Below are 20,530 nucleotides of genomic sequence, written 5' to 3'. Positions count from 1 at the left end.
AGAACTCAGAGAAGAACACTGCTCTAGAACTTAGTGCACTGCTATAGAACTTAGTGAAGAACACTGCTGTAGAACTTAGTGAAGATCACGGCTCTAGAATTTAGTGAAGAACACTGCTCTAGAACTTACTGAAGACTACTGCTCTAGAACTTAGTGAAGAACACTGCTGTAGAACTTAGTGAAGATCACGGCTCTGGAACTTAGTGAAGAACACTGCTCTAGAACGTAGTGAAGATCACGGCTCTAGAACTTAGTGAAGAACACTGCTGTAGAACTTAGTGAAGATCACGGCTCTAGAACTTAGTGAAGAACACTGCTCTAGAACTTATTGAAGAACACTGCTCTAGAACTTAGTGAAGAACACTGCTCTAGAACTTAGTGAAGAACACTGCTATAGAACTTAGTGAAGAACACTGCTCTAGAACTTAGTGAAGAACACTGCCCTAGAACTGAGTGAAGAACACTGCACTACAACTTAGTGAAGAACACTGCTCTAGAACTTAGTGAAGAACACTGCTCTAGAACTTAGTGAAGAACACTGCCTTAGAACTTAGTGAAGAACACTACTGTAGAACTTAGTTAAGAACACTGCTCTAGAACTGAGTGAAAAACACTGCTCTAGAACTGAGTGAAGAACACTGCTTTAGAACTTAGTGAAGAACACTGCTGTAGAACTTAGTGAAGAACACTGCTCTAGAACTTAGTGAAGAACACTGCTGTAGAACTTAGTGAAGAACACTGCTCTAGAACTTAGTGAAGAACACTGCTCTAGAACTTAGTGAAGAACACTGCTGTAGAACTTAGTGAAGAGCACTGCTCTAGAACTGAGTGAAGAACACTGCTCTCAAATTTAGTGAATAACACTGCTCTAGAACTGAGTGAAGAACACTGCACTAGAACTTAGTGAAGAACACTGCTCTAGAACTTAGTGCACTGCTATAGAACTTAGTGAAGAACACTGCTCTAGAACTAAGTGAAGAAAACTTCTCTAGAACTGAGTGAAGAACACTGCTGTAGAACTTATTGAAGAACACTGCTCTAGAACATAGTGAAGAACACTGCTGTAGAACTTAGTGAAGAACACTGCTCTAGAACTTAGTGAAGAACACTGCCATAGAACTTAGTGAAGAACACTGCTCTAGAACTGAGTGAAGAACACTGCTCTAGAACTTAGTGAAGAACACTGCTGTAGAACTTAGTGAAGAACACTGCTCTAGAACTGAGTGAAGAACACTCCTCTAGAACTTAATGAAGAACACTGCTCTAGAACATAGTGAAGAACACTGCTCTAGAACTGAGTGAAGAACACTGCTCTAGAACTTAGTGAAGAACACTGCTGTAGAACTTAGTGAAGATCACGGCTCTAGAACTTAGTGAAGAACACTGCTGTAGAACTTAGTGAAGAACACTGCACTAGAACTTAGTGAAGAACACTGCTCTAGAACTTAGTGCACTGCTATAGAACTTAGTGAAGAACATTGCTCTAGAACTGAGTGAAGAAAACTTCTCTAGAACTGAGTGAAGAACACTGCTGTAGAACTTATTGAAGAACACTGCTCTAGAACATAGTGAAGAACACTGCTGTAGAACTTAGTGAAGAACACTGCTCTAGAACTTAGTGAAGAACACTGCCATAGAACTTAGTGAAGAACACTGCTCTAGAACTGAGTGAATAACACTGCTCTAGAACTTAGTGAAGAACACTGCTGTAGAACTTAGTGAAGAACACTGCTCTAGAACTGAGTGAAGAACACTCCTCTAGAACTTAATGAAGAACACTGCTCTACAACATAGTGAAGAACACTGCTCTAGAACTGAGTGAAGAACACTGCTCTAGAACTTAGTGAAGAACACTGCTGTAGAACTTAGTGAAGATCACGGCTCTAGAACTTAGTGAAGAACACTGCTGTAGAACTTAGTGAAGATCACGGCTCTAGAACTTAGTGAAGAACACTGCTGTAGAACTTAGTGAAGATCATGGCTCTAGAACTTAGTGAAGAACACTGCTCTAGAACTTATTGAAGAACACTGCTCTAGAACTTAGTGAAGAACACTGCTCTAGAACTTAGTGAAGAACACTGCTATAGAACTTAGTGAAGAACACTGCTTTAGAACTTAGTGAAGAACACTGCCCTAGAACTGAGTGAAGAACACTGCTCTACATCTTAGTGAAGAACACTGCTCTAGAACTTAGTGAAGAACACTGCTCTAGAACTTAGTGAAGAACTCTGCCTTAGAACTTAGTGAAGAACACTACTGTAGAACTTAGTTAAGAACACTGCTCTAGAACTGAGTGAAAAACACTGCTCTAGAACTGAGTGAAGAACACTGCTTTAGAACTTAGTGAAGAACACTGCTGTAGAACTTAGTGAAGAACACTGCTCTAGAACTTAGTGAAGAACACTGCTGTAGAACTTAGTGAAGAACACTGCTCTAGAACTTAGTGAAGAACACTGCTCTAGAACTTAGTGAAGAACACTGCTGTAGACCTTAGTGAAGAGCACTGCTCTAGAACTGAGTGAAGAGCACTGCTCTCAAATTTAGTGAATAACACTGCTCTAGAACTGAGTGAAGAACACTGCACTAGAACTTAGTGAAGAACACTGCTCTAGAACTTAGTGCACTGCTATAGAACTTAGTGAAGAACACTGCTCTAGAACTGAGTGAAGAAAACTTCTCTAGAACTGAGTGAAGAACACTGCTGTAGAACTTATTGAAGAACACTGCTCTAGAACATAGTGAAGAACACTGCTGTATAACTCAGTGAAGAACACTGCTCTAGAACTTAGTGAAGAACACTGCCATAGAACTTAGTGAAGAACACTGCTCTAGAACTGAGTGAAGAACACTGCTCTAGAACTTAGTGAAGAACACTGCTGTAGAACTTAGTGAAGAACACCGCTCTAGAACTGAGTGAAGAACACTCCTCTAGAACTTAATGAAGAACACTGCTCTAGAATATAGTGAAGAACACTGCTCTAGAACTGAGTGAAGAACACTGCTCTAGAACTTATTGAAGAACACTGCTGTAGAACTTAGTGAAGAACACTGCTGTAGAACTTAGTGAAGAACACTGCTCTAGAACTTAGTGAAGAACACTGCTCTAGAACTTAGTGAAGAACACTGCCTTAGAACTTAGTGAAGAAGACTGCTGTAGAACTTAGTGAAGAACACTGCTCTAGAACTGAGTGAAGAACACTGCTCTAGAACTGAGTGAAGAACACTGCTCTTGAACTTATTTAAGAACACTGCTGTAGAACTTAGTGAAGAACACTGCTCTAGAACTGAGTGCACAGTTATAGAACTTAGTGAAGAACACTGCTCTAGAACTGAGTGAAGAACTCTGCTCTAGAACTGAGTGAAGAACACTGCTGTAGAACTTAGTGAAGAACACTGCTGTAGAACTTAGTGAAGAACACTGCTGTAGAACTTAGTGAAGAACACTGCTGTAGAACTTAGTGAAGAACACTGCTGTAGAACTTAGTGAAGAACACTGCATTAGAACTTAGTGAAGAACACTGCTCTAGAACTTAGTGCACTGCTATAGAACTTAGTGAAGAACATTGCTCTAGAACTTAGTGAAGAACACTGCTCTAGAACTTTGTGCACTGCTATAGAACTTAGTGAAGAACACTGCATTAGAACTTAGTGAAGAACACTGCTCTAGAACTTAGTGCACTGCTATAAAACTTAGTGAAGAACACTGCTCTAGAACTGAGTGAAGAACACTGCTCTAGAACTTAGTAAGCAATTGGGGAGTCGCAGCCTTTCCCCGTGTGCTGTGAGCACAGTGGCGCGTCTCTTGAGAGCCAGGCCCGAGTGCGGGCTCGAACCCATGCGAGGTGCATCTCGCGGACTCGTTCCGTGCAGCCTTGGACTTCTCCTTAAAGTTAATTTAACGTCGGCCTTATTGCCAACGAGCCGTTGAATGCCCCTCTCTTTCAAACTAGGTCAAGCTACAGGGCTGCGTGGGTCGGGCCAGCAAGGGGGGTCAGTTGACCTTTGGCTACGGAGCCGTACGCGGCTCTTTAAGGACCGCTTCGTGACAGTTATTTCTTTGCATTGAGGATCCAACACCGTCTCGTATTCAAGCAGGCGCATTGCGGATCTTGAACTATCGAGTTAATTTTTTTTTATCGAATTGTCAGGTTGGTTGAGGGTCAAGGCCAGGTCGCAGGTGGGGGGGGGGGGGGGGGTTGTGGATGGGACTGTAGTCAGACTGGGAAGATGACCAATAGCCCCTTTGCTCGGCCCCCACCTTCATCCAGCAGTGGATTAACGACGGCGTTGTCAATGTGAGCGAGTAGAGAACCACCCCTTAGTCGTGGTTGTTGTGGTTGTTACCCTGCAAGGCAAAACAAGAAACTGATGTCACTGTTCATAGTCGTTGTATCGCGATGCTCCTGTGATAATCGGAGCACTACAAGTTATCTGCTTTTGTGTAGTCGAGTAGTAATAACAAAATGCCAAGATAATGTATTATAGGTATTTTTTTTAACACATTCCTGCGGAGGGAGCTGGTAGGAACGTTGGGTTGCTCGGTCAATGGCCAGGGTCAACGGCGGCACCACGTGGTGTATTCCGCAAATATGCCCCACTGTGAGGGCGGGCACAAGCCGGCGTGAAGGGTGGGGACCGAGTGGGGACCTGGGATGATGGAGAGAAAAGAAAAGCTGTTCCTCAAAAGAAGAGAGTACAATACCCACGAATTGGCGGCTTATAAAGTAGAGATTGAGAGCAGCCGCCATACTCCAGACGCATGTTGTTGTTTCTCCACGTGGAGGGGAAAATGTCGTGAAGATGGCCGGACGTGGTTGGTGGCCACCCACCCCCTCGTGTGTGACGTGTCCGCCTTCCCCACCCAGCCCCTCCCTCCCCACCCAGCTCCACCCCTCCCCACCCAGCCCCTCCCCACCCTCCCCTCCCCACCCAGCCCCTCCCTCCCCACCCAGCCCCTCCCTCCCCACCCAGCCCCTCCCTCCCTCCCCACCCAGCCCCTCCCTCCCTCCCACCCCACCCAGCCCCACCCCTCCCAACGCAGCCCCTCCCCACCCTCCCCTCTCCACCCAGCCCCACCCCTCCCCACCCAGCCCCTCCCCTCCCTCCCTCCCCACCCAGCCCCTTCCTCCCTCCCACCCCACCCAGCCCCACCCCTCCCAACGCAGCCCCTCCCCACCCTCCCCTCTCCACCCAGCCCCACCCCTCCCATTTTTGGATGCACGGCGGACGGACGGACACAATAATCCCCTGTGGGCTGGTGTTTAACCAGGAGGCTCCTACCAGTAAAATCTATTCTCTACGATTTTAAAAAATATTCCGGTGAAAGAGGAGCACAGACTGAAAAGGTAGAGCAATGTTAAATGAACCGTGGTGAGTCTTCTGTGTTCGTTTTCCCGCCTCATCGGTGTCGCTATCTATTTTTATAATCTTTGCGACGTCTTCCAAACTCCTTCTTCCGCCGTTTCAGCTCAACCCAGTGTTGACTTGTTACACAGAACAACCCACGTAGCCAGCTACCCAGCTAGTTTTGGTGGCGACGGCCAACAGCGGCAACTCACAACAGAGCTATCGTCGGCGTGGAGAGGAGACCCAGCCAGTAGCCAGCTAAGATACTCGAGGAATATATATTTTTTGTTGAATAGCAGCTTCATGGCGATTGCTGTGCATACTTTCCCTATCAGTCCACAGTTCACGTGTACCTCGAGTTACTAATTCACCTGCGTCAACTCAGGCCATGTTACATATGGTTCAAGGCAAACGTGTATATATTCCACATTCCATACAGGCAAAAACCTTGACCAATTTCGTGCTCTTGTAAATCATCAGAGAGCCACAATAATTCGCAACGATCACGGTCCAGATTGATATTTAAACGCAGCCAAATCTGTCAATGCCACCACTACCATCACCAGGGTCGTCCATGGGGGGTGGGTGGTGCGAGGGGCGGGGCACGGGTGTGTGTGTGTGCGGCGCAAGGGATAACGCGCTGCGCTACAAACCCGGCCACCCAGGTTCGATTCACGTTCACGGCCAACACCAGTGACGAAAATCTAAACCCGTCTTGGGTCCTCCCCTAGGTCAACTGAGCCTCGAATGAGTAGCTGGTGAGGGCGGTGTGTAAACACCAGCACGGGTGGTGGAGACAAAACAAAGGCGACCGAGCGTGGCTTCCTTACCGTGGGTTCCTTACCGTGGGTTCCTTACCGTGGGTTCCTTACCGTGGGTTCCTTACCGTGGGTTCCTTACCGTCAGTTCCTTACCGTGGGTTCCTTACCGTCAGTTCCTTACCGTGGGTTCCTTACCGTGGGTTCCTTGCCGTGAGTTCCTTACCGTCAGTTCCTTGCCGTGAGTTCCTTACCGTGGGTTCCTTACCGTCAGGTCCTTACCGTGGGGTCCTTGCCGTGAGTTCCTTACCGTCAGTTCCTTACCGTGGGTTCCTTACCGTCAGGTCCTTACCGTGGGTTCCTTACCGTGGGTTCCTTGCCGTGAGTTCCTTACCGTGGGTTCCTTACCGTCAGTTCCTTACCGTGGGTTCCTTACCGTGGGTTCCTTGCCGTGAGTTCCTTACCGTGGGTTCCTTACCGTGGGCTCCTTACCGTGGGTTCCTTACCGTGGGTTCCTTACCGTGGGTTCCTTACCGTGGGTTCCTTACCGTCAGTTCCTTACCGTGGGATCCTTACCGTGGGTTCCTTACCGTGGGTTCCTTACCGTGGGTTCCTTACCGTGGGTTCCTTACCGTGGGTTCCTTACCGTCAGGTCCTTACCGTGGCTTCCTTACCGTCAGTTCCTTACCGTGGGTTCCTTACCGTGGGTTCCTTACCGTGGGTTCCTTACCGTGGGTTCCTTACCGCACCACCCCGTCGTGCGCCGCGCCTGCTGTGATCGGCGCTCGCTCACAGCACTCCCTCCTCCTGCTTCCAACAGTCTGTTGAGGTGACACGGGAGCCCTTCGCGTCTCTCGCTGTGTTTGTGTTGCCCACCGCTCTGTGGCGAGCAGCTCTTCTTCCAGATCAAGGGCGACATGTGTCTGAAGATAATGGAACGCGGCCAGAGGCGGGACATCCACATCAAGGAGGGAGAGGTGAGGAGCCGTCGCTCGGCTACCCCCAGTGGCGCCGTAACTAAACTAAACTACTAGACTCTTTAAACCAGGTGAGGCCCACTGAGCTGTCTCGCTCTTCACCTGGGGTGCACGCTGCACCCCCTGGGGGTGTGAGAGTTTTTTCTTTAGAAGATATATAATCGAAACACAAATTGAGCACGGTTAGTTACAACTACTAATTGAGCACGTTAGTTACAACTACTCTGTTTGATCAAAACCAATGTATTTTGTTAACATCATAATTTATTTTTTTTACGATTGAAAACCTTTACTGCAAGGCTGCAGTTAAGAACCACTTATCTAAACGCGCGCTGATTCTAAATGCGGAGGGGAGAACCCGGAGAAAAATCCACGGGGAGAGAGCAAACTCCAAGTATACAGGCGTCGGGGTCGAATCCACGACCTCCTGTATACCAGGCGAGGTAGTTAACATCTCGCCCAATATTTGATGTATCTCACACGGTCGCACCTCGGCTATTATACCGCGCCTCCTCTTGCCCAATCAAACATTTCAACGCTTGCAGGGGCGCTCCGCGTTCAACCAAGACCCAGCGTTCGCGATCCTTGAGTTCACGAGCACGCTGCTGAACTCACGAGCGCCGCTCATTCTCCCCAAGCCGCTTTTGTTCACGCGTCTAAATGCATGGGGGCGTTTTGTTTGTTGTTGAGACCACGGACTGTCACTTCACTGTATAGCGTGGTTTTCATCACATTGGCTTTTTGTCAGTGCAGAGGTCTCTGTGTAAGTCTATGGGACTCTATGTGAGTCTATGCAAGTTATCGGCGACCGGGATCCCGGTGTTAATCGCAATGACGTCTATATGCAGAGTCTATGGATCTCCGAGTGAGTCTGTGGGCCTCGATGTGAACACGTGCTTCTCCACGTGAGCCATTGCTGCCCTGGCCGAGGCCATCAATTCACTACAGTGCAGTGCAGTCACCTCGAGGCTACTACTCCAAGCAAGTGCTGTTCGCCAGGGCAGGTTCAGATAATCATCACTGGTGTTGGCCGTGACCGGGAATCGAACTCGGGTCGCCGGGTTTGTAGCGCATGCACGCTAACCGCTGCACTACCGCTCCCCACACACATTCACACACGCGTACGCATTGACACACACACACATACAAAGATCCCCCGTATAGCCTGCACAGGCGAGCTGGGAAAGTGCTGCTCGCGGGAACCTCAAACCGGAGAACCCGGTTTAATCACGGGCGGCTGAAACCTCGATTCAAACGCAGAATCAAAGCGGTGCCGACTAACCTCCCTGACCTCTGACCTCCGCGGCTGCCTCATGCATTCCCAAGTCCCCCCCCCCCCATCACCACCTCGTGAGCCCCCTTCCACTCGTCCCGTGTCTCTGCCCCCCCCCCCACCCCGTAGATGTTTTTGCTGCCAGCTCGCGTCCCGCACTCGCCCCAGCGCCGCGCGGGCACCATGGGTCTCGTGATAGAACGCGAGCGCCAGGAGTCAGAGCTCGATGGCCTCAGGTTTGTGAGGGAGGGGGGGCTAGGGTGGGGGGGGGCGGTCGAGGGTGAGGGGAGGGAGGGTGGGGGGACAGTCGAGGGTGGGAAGAAGGGGGGATGATGATGATGGAGGAGGGGGGATGGGTGGGTGATGTGGGGGGGTATCATCCGTGACGGTGGTGCCCTCTGTGTGATGCCACTTGGCCACATGGTTATGTTGCCACTGATATTGTAGAGAGAGAGATTGCCAGTCATAGGCACAGCAGTGGAGTCTTGAGCCTGAGCTCTAAGAGTGGCAGGGAGTCCACAGCACGGATTGCTGGGGGAGGAAGTTCCAGGCAATAGGGGCAGCATCAGCAGCAGGGGCGACGCTGGTAATGTTGCTAGGGCCATTGCCTTGGTTGTGGCGATCAGCCCCAATCTTTTTAAAATTTATTTTTTTCCTTTCCTTTAATCTTTATTCATATTTATCCAGGAGAGCCACACTGAGACGTCAGAGTATCTTTCAGGAGGGTCCTGCTGCTGCTACAGTGGGCTTTTATCATTTAAAGATGCTTCCAGCTGATTAATGATGGGTGTGTTTATTATTATACACGTGGGAGGAAACCGGAGGAACCAGGAGGAAACAGACGCCTTCCGCGAGGGGGCAACGCTCTATCCCCGTACAGATGGAAACAGATGGCGACTAGTCCACTTGCTCTAGCCAGGGTACGGCACCTTCTCGACGCCCACACGGGAAGAGAGTTTCACCGCAACATCTGTGCGGTGGTGATCCACCAACCCTTCGCTGCTCCATCACAGGCAGCAGCCACGTGCAGCAGCTTAGCCACCACCACCGCCACCGTCAATCGGCAGTCTCCCAGATCTATCACGACACCGTGGTCGATCCGCTGCTGGATGACGGATGCCCACACCCCGTTGAAGCCTTGTCGGTCAGAGGGGTTGTTTGTCCACACTTCCCCCACCCCGTGTCTTCCACGCTGGTCACTGCGGGTGGGTTGTGTCGGTGGTCGTGCCGTGGAGTCGACCTCGCCTTCCAACGGGCTCGGCGGCGTTTCTTCCTCGCTTTATTTGCACGCCCTTGTTTCGGCGCAAATCTATTCAGCCGCGCGGCCCGACGGGATGCCGCAGTCACTCCCCCCCGCCCACCCCCCCGAAGTGACTGCGGCACAGATCCAATCGGCGCCGCGGAAAAACCCGAACCGGATCATCGGCCCGCGGCACGCTGGACTGGAGTCGCACCCGTGACCCCGGGGATGAGGGTTACCTAACAGGCAGAACAAAGAGACGGGCACACACACGCACGCACGGGGGCAGGGAGGGAGGGCGCAGTAGGAACCAATGGGAGCACGAGAATCCATGCAGCCCAGGGAAACGCCCATCGAGAAACCTGCCCTGAATGAGGGGCATCAGTGTGTGCGCGTGTGTGCACGCGTGGAGAGCGGTGGCGCAGTGGTTAGCGCGCTGCGCTAGGGACCCCCGGCAACCAAAATTCGATTCCCGCTCACGGCCATCAACACCAGTGACGATTATCTGAACCGGTTCCTGGGCCTCCCCTAGGTCGACTCAGCCTCATATGAGTGGTTGCGGTGTCTAAATGATTAGCACTGCATTGCACAACACTGGGGATATAAAGGCGGCCGGGCGTTGTTGTGGCCCCACCACTCTCTCGTGTGCGCCCTGTCGGCCGTCAAGGTGCCCGCTAGCAGCACTTGTCCCGCCAGCCTGTGTAAGCCAAATGGGGGATATTTGTGTTTGTGGGCATCGATGTGTATGCGTGTGTGCACACTTGTGTCAATTGTGAATGTGCGTGGGGAGAAGTGGCCTCGAGGCGAATGTACTGACCCGAGTTCAGTGACGAATATGTGATCTGGTCATGTGCCTCCTCTAGGTCGACCCTGGCTTAAATGATTACTGCCGTGTGTAAATGATTAGGGGGCCACGGTAGGGAAATGCTAACTACCTCGTCTGGTATACAGGAGGCCGTACGTTCGATCCCGACCTTGACGCCTGTTGTATATTTGGAGTTTGCATGTTCTCCCCATGGTCGCGTAGATTTTTCTCAGGCTCCTACTGTTTTTCCCTCCACATTTATGAACACGCGCTGAGATTATTTGGCTGCTAAACATTCCCACATGGTAAGCCGCCACTTCGTTGAGCTATCATTTGTGAGAGCCGGGTTGCTTCTGAAAAAATAACCATATCGCTCGGTGGGCCCTAGCTGGTTAAAATAAAAAAAAAATCGTTTAAGTAAACATCACCACCGGTTAGTGTTTCTGGCCACACCACCCTTCGTGGCCCATGCCATCCGTAACAGGTGCTTGCTTACTAGCAGCACTTGCCCGAATAGTCTATGTAGGCTACATGTGGAGATGGGATCTTTATCTTTGACCCCAGGTACTACGTTGACGGATCACAGGAGGTGCTGTTCGAGCGATGGTTCCGCTGTGAAGACCTGGTCACCCAGCTCGCTCCCATCATCAAAGAGTTACGTTCGGTCTCGCCGAGTGCCAAGGCTGATTGCCAAGAGGTGTCCTGCCGTGGTTCGTAATAGATTTCTGGGTCGTAAGATGGTGTGGCACTGCGGAGGTGAGATGTTAACTACCTCGCATGGTGTACAGGAAGTCGTGGGTTAGATCCCTATCCTGACGCCTGCTACTTGGAGTTTGCGTGTCTTTCTCCCAGTGGTTGTTCTTTGTCCAGCTCCTCTGGTGTTCCCTTCCACATTTGGAGTCAACATGCGTTTAGAGGATTTGGCTGCTATACATTGCCACGTGATAAGCCATTTCGTTGGGCTCTCATATGCGGCCAGGTCGCTTCTGAAAAAGAGCTACTTAGCTCAGTGGGCCTTATCTGAACAAATAAAAATAGTTTCGTTTGAGCTTAGTGTGTCGTAAACCCTCATCCACCCCACATAGCTGATTAATAAAGCGATCGATGTATTACTACTTTAGCAGCAGCACTGTTAGAGAGCGATCAACAACATTTGACAATATACGCATGGCACGTTTACTCGAGGTATCTTCATCACGGACATCATCGTCATCATAATCATCATCGTTGTGATCAACATCATCATTCGCGTCATCGTGACTATCGGCGTCATCATCATTGGCATCATCGTCGGCGTCGTCATCGTAATCATGATTATAATAATCATCATCGCCGTCGTCTCCATCTTCGGCGTAATGAGCATTATTGTCAGCGACATCATTGGCGAGCCTTGAACATCATTAGACCTCCTTTGCCAGTACCAAAATATAATAATAGGGTTTTCCCCTTTTTTCTGGAAACAAAACTGAAACCTGTTTCCTAGGAATCATGTCTGCATGAACCACAATACTTGTGGTCAAAATGCAAACAAAAAACACACTATGATAGTATATGCATTGGCATTGAAACTGATTGGTCCACACCAGAGACGGCTTTCTTTTGAGCCTCGTCTCAATTTCTGCTAGACCAGAGGACGCCAATGCATATACTATCAGTGTGTTTTTTGTTTGCATTTTGACCACAAGTATTGTGGTTGATGCACACATGATTCCTCGTAAAAAGGTTTCAGTTTTGTTGCCAGAAAAAAAGGGGAAAACCCCTATTATGAGCTTTGAACACTTTCATCCTTGGCATTACATTTGTATTGCTCGCCTTTTGGCTTCGTCTGGTCTAACACTGCGGGTGAGACAAGGCGATAAAGAAGGCTGTGTCTGGTGTAGGTCAATCAGTTTCAAAGACAATGCATATATAATTATCAGAGCATGATTGTTTGCATATTTAACCACGAGTATGTTTATGGAGACTTGATGCCTTACAATGGGTATCTATTAGATGTTTCAACATCCTAATACCCGTTTTATTGCCAGAAATGGTGAAGCCTATTTTTAAAAATCCATCATCATCATCACCGGCGCCTTCATCGTCACCGTCATTGGAAAAGGTAGGGAACCAGATTTTGAGTGTCCCCAGTGCGTATTGGCCCAACTCCAGTACCGGCACCTCAGCCAAATACTTGGGTTGCCCGGTGACACAGACCAACCCTGGCCAAGTGTCACCTAGCCAGATTCACTGCCATAAATTTGCCTGTGTGTGTGTGCCTGTGTGTGTTGTGCTTGCGAAACGTGGACCCCCTTAATGGAACATCTTCGCCAGTTAGAAACATTTAGGCTGGCCTGCCTACGATCCATCCTGGGTTTAACCAGACTGGATTGTGTGAGGAGCTTACAAATCCTTGAAAGATCTGGGCAAGGTCCCATCGGTGAGCTCCTCCGGCGGGCAAGGCTGCGATGGCTGGGTCATGTAGCCCGCATGCCCAGCCACCGCATGCCGAAACAGCTTTTGTTCGGCCGGATCGAGGGGGCTAAACGAGCGCGGCAGGAGGACGTGGAGCTGAGTGGACTTGCCGATGGCTGGTACCAGCGGTGTCAAGATCGGCCTCTGTGGAGGAGGCTCGTGAAGTACGCTACTGGGCAGTTGGAGGTAGTCGCCCTCCAACAACAACGGAGGGCGGAGGAGCGACGCTCACAACAACGAGCGGAGCGCCGGGTGGCTAAAGCAGAGCAGGTTGGCACAGTAGGGGGCACAGGTGGTGCATCAGCCAGTCATCTCAGTCAGTCGACCCGTGGCACCTGGGTCTGCCCCGTGACCTCCTGCCAGCGGGCGTTCGACACTCCACGTGGCCTCAAGGTGCACATGGCCTGGCACAAGCGTCGTAGTGACGTCACCGCCACTTAGTGGCGAATGGCGGTTGTTGTTGTTGTGCCTGTGTGTGTGGAGCGGTAGTGTAGCGGTTAGCGCGCTGCGCTATGAACCCGGCAACCCACGTTCGATTCCGGCTCACGGCCAACACCAGTGACGATTATCTGAACCGGTCCTGGGCCTCCCCTAGGTCGACTCAGCCTCAAATGAGTACCCGGTGCGGTGTGTAAACATCGCCACTGGGGAGACAAAGGCAGTCGGGCGTGGTGCTAGCCACCCACCCCCTCGTGTACCGTTCCGGCCTTCATAGGTGCTCGCTAACAGCACTTGCCCCTACAGTATGTTAAGCTATACGGGGGATCTTTATTTTGTGTGTGTCAGTGTGTGGAGCCTCAAATGAGTACCTGGTGCTTTGTGTAAAATAACCGCCACTGGGGAGACAAAGGCGGCCGGGCGTGGTGCTGGCCACCCAGCTCCTCGTGTACCGTTGCTGGCTTTAATAGATGCTCATGAACGACACTTTACAGCACTTGGCCCAACAGTGGCTCATAGCTTGGGTTTGCATGGTCACAGTGTGGCACATGGTGGCTGTACTGTAAGTCCAACTTTCGCGACAAATTGCGTGCTGACCCTGCCTGAGCGACAACCCCCTCCCCTCGTCCTCCTTGTATTCGTCTCCCTCAGGTTCTTCACTTCTGAGCAGTGCCGGACCAGGACACCCCTTACCGGTGAGGATTTCGCCGTTTTGCAGGCATAGAGTCAACAATAGTTGTCGGGTGGAGAGACTGGCATCTTTTTTTTTTTCCAAGAGAAGTTTCCATGCGCGCGGCTTGCAATGCAACACTCTTGAGACGCAAGCGCCGGTGGATCACCGCACGCGTGACAAAGTTTGCGAGACTCCCTTTCCATGGGAATCGAGTTGCAAACACTATGATTTTTAAGATGATGTTGGAATTTTCATTGTGAAAAATCGCCCACCAGGAGGAGGAGGCGTTCGTCAATCCAGCAGTGGATTGACAGAAGGGCTTGTACCTGCATTATGATGACTGTCGCTTGCTCGTTTTCCTGATTCATCACTGTCCCCCCCCCCCACGCCTTATCCCTTCCCGCCCGCCATAGCTGCACAGAGAGTGGATCCCCCGTTCCCGTTGGAGGTGGAGCGCGAGGTGGAGCCTCCGTTGCCCTTCTCCCCGTGGCTGCAGCGCCAGCGCGTGAACCTGCTGGAGGGGCGTGCCCAGCGCCCCTTCAAGGGCCGCTACGAAACCCAGGTGGGCAACCCCCCCCCCATGTCCCCCCTCCTCTAAATCACCCGCCCCAAGTTCTCCCCAACCACCCCCCCCCCCAAATAAAATCCCCCCCCAAATCGCCCCTCCCCCAGACGTAGCCGGACCAGCTCCATTACAAGGGTTTACACAGCTCGGGGCGCGTGGGGGACACCCCTCTGTCTCCCTTAGCAAACGCCCACTGACCGGCGCGGTGAAGTATGGTCAAATAGAGGCCACGACCCCTCGCGGCGTAGATCGGGCCCCTCGTCATCCAGCAGTTGATTGACAAAGGGGGGGGGGGGGGAATTTGGCGCCGAGGGTAAAAGACAGCGGCAGGAGGTTCGGTTGTTAAATGTGCGTTTTTTAAAATCGTGATATGTTGTGTTGTATAGCGTACGTGTTGTGTTTGTTTGTGTGTCGCAGCTTAAAATCTACGGAGCCGGGCAGAGCGAGGGTGACGGGGAGGAGGCTGACACGTGGATCTGGCAGATGGTGCGTCCACTTTGGCTGCGATGCTCGCTGAAATGTTAGCTCCCTCGCCTGGTATACATGAGGTCGTGGGTTCGATCCCGACCCTGACGCCTGCTGCATATTTGGAGTTTGCGTGTCTTTCTCCCAGTGGTTGTTCTTTCACCAGGTCCTCTGCTTGGTTGCGTAGACTTTTCTCCGGGTTCTCCAATTTTGCCCGCCACATTTAGAATCAACGCACGTTTAGAGTATTGGGCTGCTGTAAATATCCACGTGATAAGCCACTACTTCGTTGAGCTATCACTTGTGGCCAGGTCGTTTCTGAACAATAGCTATACAGCTCAGTGGGCCTTGTCTGTTAAAATAAACAAAATGGTGTAGTTTATAGTTTAACATGTTTAATATGGTTAATGAGGCTCATCCTCATCCTAGTCTCATGGGTTCTAAAATAATAAACTAAAAACTATTTTATTTTACCAGGAAAGGCCCACTGAGCTTCACAGCCCCTTTCCAGAAGTAGTCTAGCCACAAATGATCGCTCAACATTTATAGCGGCCAAATGTTGAGCCTAAACGCGGAGTGGAAAAACCGGAGGACACCGTGAAAAATCCATGCGACCACCACGGGGAGAACACGCAAACTCCAAATACACACGGGTCGTCAGGGTCGGGATCGAACCCACAACCACCGGCATACCAGAGGCGAGGTAGTTACAATCTCGCCGCCGCGGTGACACAAAACCACCTTGAAACTTGTCGTGCGGACGCTGCAGGAGGGGACTTCTCGAGTGGCAGTCGGAGACGTGACTCTGCCCCTGGGTCCCGACGACAGCTTGCTGATACCCGCAGGGACCAGGTACACGCACTCTTATTCCCTGCTCTCCCACCCCACGTTTTGTTTCACGATTCGTATTATTATTGCGTAGTTGCGGAACACAGGCCGAGGGGCCTAATATGTTAAGCGGCCGACAGCAAACTGTCGGCATAGTTCAGAATCAGAGTATGTATTCACACTGGAGGGATCCGATCAGCTACGAAGCTCTTTTGTCACAGATGTCCAGGAGGGGCGGGTCACAAAGTTACAACAACAAACAACGCCAACAACGATAGGAGTGGAAAGTATAGGACAAGTAAGAAAGTCACACGAAAAAACATTGTAAAAACAGATCAAGTATATAAGTTAAAATTGCCTACGTACATTAATACCCAAGCGAGGGCAAGGCAGCAGAACAGCAGCAAAAAGAGTCCCAGACCACACCAAAACAATGACACACATCCCACCATTAAAATTGCACATTAAGAGTCTGACTCGCTTATGGAATTGAGCGAGATTATCGTTGTTATAAGCTCGTTGGGGGGAAAGAGACGACGATGATGACGATGATGGGAAGTGCGAATTCCAGAGTGGAGCAGTGCGAGAGAAGAAGCAGATAGAGAAGTGAGATGACCTGCAGTGTGGTGAGTGGGTGAGTAAGTGCGTTGTTGTGACCTGCAGTGTGGTGAGTGAGTGGGTGGGTTGTTGTGACCTGCAGTGAGGTGAGTGGGTGGGTGAGTGCGATGTTCTGACTTGCAGTGTGGTGAGTGGGTGAGTAAGTGCGTTGTTGTGACCTGCAGTGTGGTGAGTGGGTGGGTGGGTTGTTGTGACCTGCAGTGAGGTGAGTGGGTGGGTGAGTGCGATGTCGTCACCTGCAGGGTGTTGAGTGGGTGATCTTCCTAACTTTGATTTAGCTGTACAATTCATGTATCGTATAAAACAAAAAAACGGGAACTTACATAACCCGTTAATATACCAACGTCGAGTCAACGTTGAGCTAACGTTGAGTCAACGTTGGCATGTGGTTTGGACCATTCAATCAACCTCTAGCCCAGCGTTCCATGTCTCCTGGGAACCAAGGTGAAAAACAATAGTGTTTAGTATCAAGGGAAGGAATTGTATTTCATACGAAGAAAGCCCCCCACCCCAAACAACTATATGAGAGCCCCCTAGATCTATAACAGCCTTTGGCCCCCAATAACACTCATTGCATAGCCCTTTGGAGCCCTGGCAGAGATCAACTATTGGCGCTCGAAATGTATTGCTACGGAAGGATACTGCACCTTAACACTTCACCCAAAAAGTGACCAACGTGGAAGTAGCAACAAGGTCGCACGCAGAAGAGGACCTCATGATGCAGGCAGCGATGAGAAGGAAACTGGAACGAGTTGAACACACGTGTAGGATGGACAGCAACAGGCACATTTAAAAGGGCGCTGTTCGGAAAAATGTAAGGAAACAGAACGAAAGGAACTACCGAACAGAGAATGGCTTGACGATGACGTCATAAGAGATTGGTGCCAGAAAGATGTGGCCACTACTTGAGTTTATTGGCACAAGACAGAGGAAAGTGGAAAAAACAAATGACGAAATGTGCAGTGGACACCTTCGAGCTATCTGCCCATGGATCCTGATCATGATGACGATGGAGCCCTATTGCCACGAAGTTACATTTCCTTAACATGGGCCCTTTGGCCTGTCATGCATCCCTGTGGAGGTGAAGGTTGGCAGAATTGAGTCGAATTTTGGGAACGTTTCAAAAAGCCCCCTGGGGCTGTGAGGTGGCAGGCAGTACAGAGAGCGGGTCGGTCAACCCGCGTGTACAAGAGCATTGGGTGTTGTTATCTCAGGCCCCGCATGTGGTACCGTTGGTCTTGGCCGCGTGGGTTTTTAATCTCTGCGCTGCAACCGTTGTTTGTAAAACGCCAAAAAAAAAACCTGCTTGTTCGCTCAGTTCTGAAATCTTTCGACGGAGGAAATTTGACGATCGCTCAGAGTCACCAGAAGCTTTCACGTGGCTAAAGCGACGCAGGTGTACGTTTGCAATCGTTGAAGTTGAAACGCAGCCATACGCACGAAAACCACAGTGCGGGCTTTCCCTTGCTTCATGCGGCAGTAGTAGATGCATTCCAAAAAAAAGGACGCGCAAAGCATAATCGTGTAGCGTGGACCGCACAGTCACCCGACCCACAATGCACCGTACGAGACAGCCGCCTGCCGACTAGTGTATACAATACAGTACACACACACAATGTTGTCCCACGTCCGACCTGAGCACGGTTGGCTACGCACGGTGCGAAAGAAGTCCTATATGCATACGTCGAATTCAATAGGCATGTAGCGAATTTTGGGTTGCAATATGTTGAGCCGCACATACGGGGAATCGTACAAACGGAACCCGCACAGAGCGAGGAAAGCATGTGCTCGTGTCCCCCCCCCCCCCCTCTCTGGTCCGTGCCGCACCAGGTACCAGTGGAAACGAGATGTGGGCTGTACGAGTCTCTACCTGGTGCAGAATCCCTCTCGCAAGCTGCCCTACAATTCCCACTGACGCAGCTAAAAATCAAATCAAGCTCTCGAATCATTTGTCCGTTTGGTATGAACGCCGTAAAAATGTTTAACTATTTAAATTTGACAAGGCCCACTGAGCTATATAGCTCTTACTCAGAAGGGACGTGGCCACAAATGATAGGTCAATGAAGTGGATAATCGTGTCGAAATGTATAGCAGCCACATTACACTCACCGCATGTTGATTCTAAATATAGAGGGAAAAACCGGAGGACCTGGGGAAAAATCCACGCGACCGCGGGGAAGAACACGCAAGCTTAACATATACAGGCGTCAGGGTTGGGATCGAACCCACGACCTCCTGTATACCAGGGGAGGTAGTGAACATCACGCCAGAGCAGCGCCATTCTTATAGCGCGAGGCTATCTCGCGAAGGAAGGCGTGACGCTTCACAGACGGGGATTGTCCGCAAATGTTCTCGCAGTAGGGGGCGATGTCGCAACGTGGTTTTACTCAATTAGATCATTTGCGAATCTTTTTTTTTATTTCGCAACATTTGTGTTGTGACGCCAGCAGGCGTGGCCTTACTCTCTTTTGAGAACGTCGTGCGATATTTAAGGTCCACCGTAAAGCTGACAGTGCATGGTATTAATTGTTAATACACCCGATTAGTATGGTTGGCTACGTACGGTGCGACAGAAGTTCAACATGCATGCATACACTCAACAGTGTTAATCAGGACGGCCTCTGAGTTTGAACCGCGAACCTTTGCAACAAGCGGTAAACGCGCTACTACCGCTCAGCCGAGAGACAAACGAGTCGTGTTACCGCAATATCGGACGATATAAAATCCACGATAATTGCATCGCCCATTTTAAATATATATCGGCGTCGTGATTATATAATCGTTTATAATTTTACGAAAATAGATATTTAATCCTGAAGTGATGTTTTATTGAAATAACAAACTTGATTATTAAAGTTGCAAACAAAACACCGTTATCCATTCAATTAATGCTTTGTAAAAATGTGTTCGGTAGGAACTGATGGCATGGCGATTATGTGATGTCATCACTTGCGTAATTCATTGAATTGTTCAAATAGTTTTACTCTGACAGCACTGTGCTTTACAAGCGTTATAAGTCATAACGACTCGACATACGTAACGGCTGCCTTAATTTGAGCGAACTGCAGTTGAAAAACGTGAATGTCATCTGTGTTTGTACTGGACGTACAGCACAGCACAAACACAATACAACAATTAGGGGCCGTGCATAAATGACGTCACGCACCTAGGGGGGGGGGGGGGGTCAGACATTTGTGACGATGTGTGACGAGGCGGGGGGGGGGTTGAGAAATGTGACGTCACATCAAAATGCGCAACTTTAAATAAATATAGACAACACGTTCTACTTAATTAAATAGACTTTTTAAGAAATGTTTTCTCTTACAACATCAGAGTGCAGCGGCACATTAAATACGCACTACAATGACAATAGTTTAAAGTGATTTGAAGCATGTTTTATATTTGGGGGGGGGCAGAGCTTTGTGATGTCATATTTGAGGGGGGTCTGACTTTTTGTGATACCGTGTGACAATGGGGGGGGGGGGTTAAAAATCGGCCAAAATCGCGTGACGTCATTTATGGACGGCACCAAACACAATACAACGATTATGCTATATCCAAATGAGAGTGTTTTGCATGTGGGAGGGAATTGGCGTGTGCGGAGTAAACGCGCGAAATGGATGATAAACCGAACATTGTGCACAGATGGGTTCATGAACCCACTTTGTCCAAATCTCGACAAATCTGAGGGCAGCTCAAACCTCGCGGGCAAAACTGCGATGGCAACGTCCAATAGGATCACAGATGGAGGTCACGTGACGGTTATGCGATATGTCGACCAATCAAGATGGCAGCCTCCACGTGGCGCCTCTCTGTTCAGTGAGAAATGCCATCAACGTGGCGACCGAACATCGATCTCCCGGTCTCCGAGGCAACAAAACGCAATTGCTCATCAATTTTTCACAACTGTTTTCACTGAATAGACACAATTGTGCCAGTTTTTTGGCATCGCCTTTTATCGAACCGATTTTTTTTGTTGAGATCGAGTGGGCTTGGACATGACTCCGTCGGCTCGAAGGGATGATGGCCGGTGGACAAGACTGATCACCGAATGGCAGCCGAAGGAGCGAACGTGCTCAAGAGGACGATC

At 50.0% G+C, this 20,530-nt stretch overlaps 1 protein-coding gene across 3 annotated transcripts in view; it reads left to right on the top strand.

Moving 5' to 3' along the window:
• Positions 1 to 19,308, top strand: part of HAAO (3-hydroxyanthranilate 3,4-dioxygenase) — a 47,030-nt gene extending 27,722 nt beyond the window's left edge. For all 3 annotated transcript variants that reach the window (XM_032963774.2, XM_032963776.2, XM_032963771.2), the window contains 8 exons: positions 6,998 to 7,081; positions 8,484 to 8,590; positions 10,964 to 11,053; positions 13,943 to 13,986; positions 14,378 to 14,526; positions 14,947 to 15,015; positions 15,764 to 15,846; positions 18,271 to 19,308. In XM_032963774.2, the coding sequence (XP_032819665.1) occupies positions 6,998 to 7,081; positions 8,484 to 8,590; positions 10,964 to 11,053; positions 13,943 to 13,986; positions 14,378 to 14,526; positions 14,947 to 15,015; positions 15,764 to 15,846; positions 18,271 to 18,355 (711 nt within the window). In that variant the 3' untranslated portion in view covers positions 18,356 to 19,308. The remainder of the gene's footprint in view (positions 1 to 6,997; positions 7,082 to 8,483; positions 8,591 to 10,963; positions 11,054 to 13,942; positions 13,987 to 14,377; positions 14,527 to 14,946; positions 15,016 to 15,763; positions 15,847 to 18,270) is intronic.
• Positions 19,309 to 20,530: the final 1,222 nt, after the last annotated feature.

This window comes from Petromyzon marinus, chromosome 31 (genome assembly GCF_048934315.1).
Source record: "Petromyzon marinus isolate PM22_M1 ecotype Great Lakes invasive population chromosome 31, UKy_Petmar_22M1.pri1.0, whole genome shotgun sequence".
NCBI classification, from domain to species: domain Eukaryota; kingdom Metazoa; phylum Chordata; class Hyperoartia; order Petromyzontiformes; family Petromyzontidae; genus Petromyzon; species Petromyzon marinus.
Note: the sequence above shows the minus strand (reverse complement) of the source record. Positions and strands in the feature narration are given on the sequence as shown.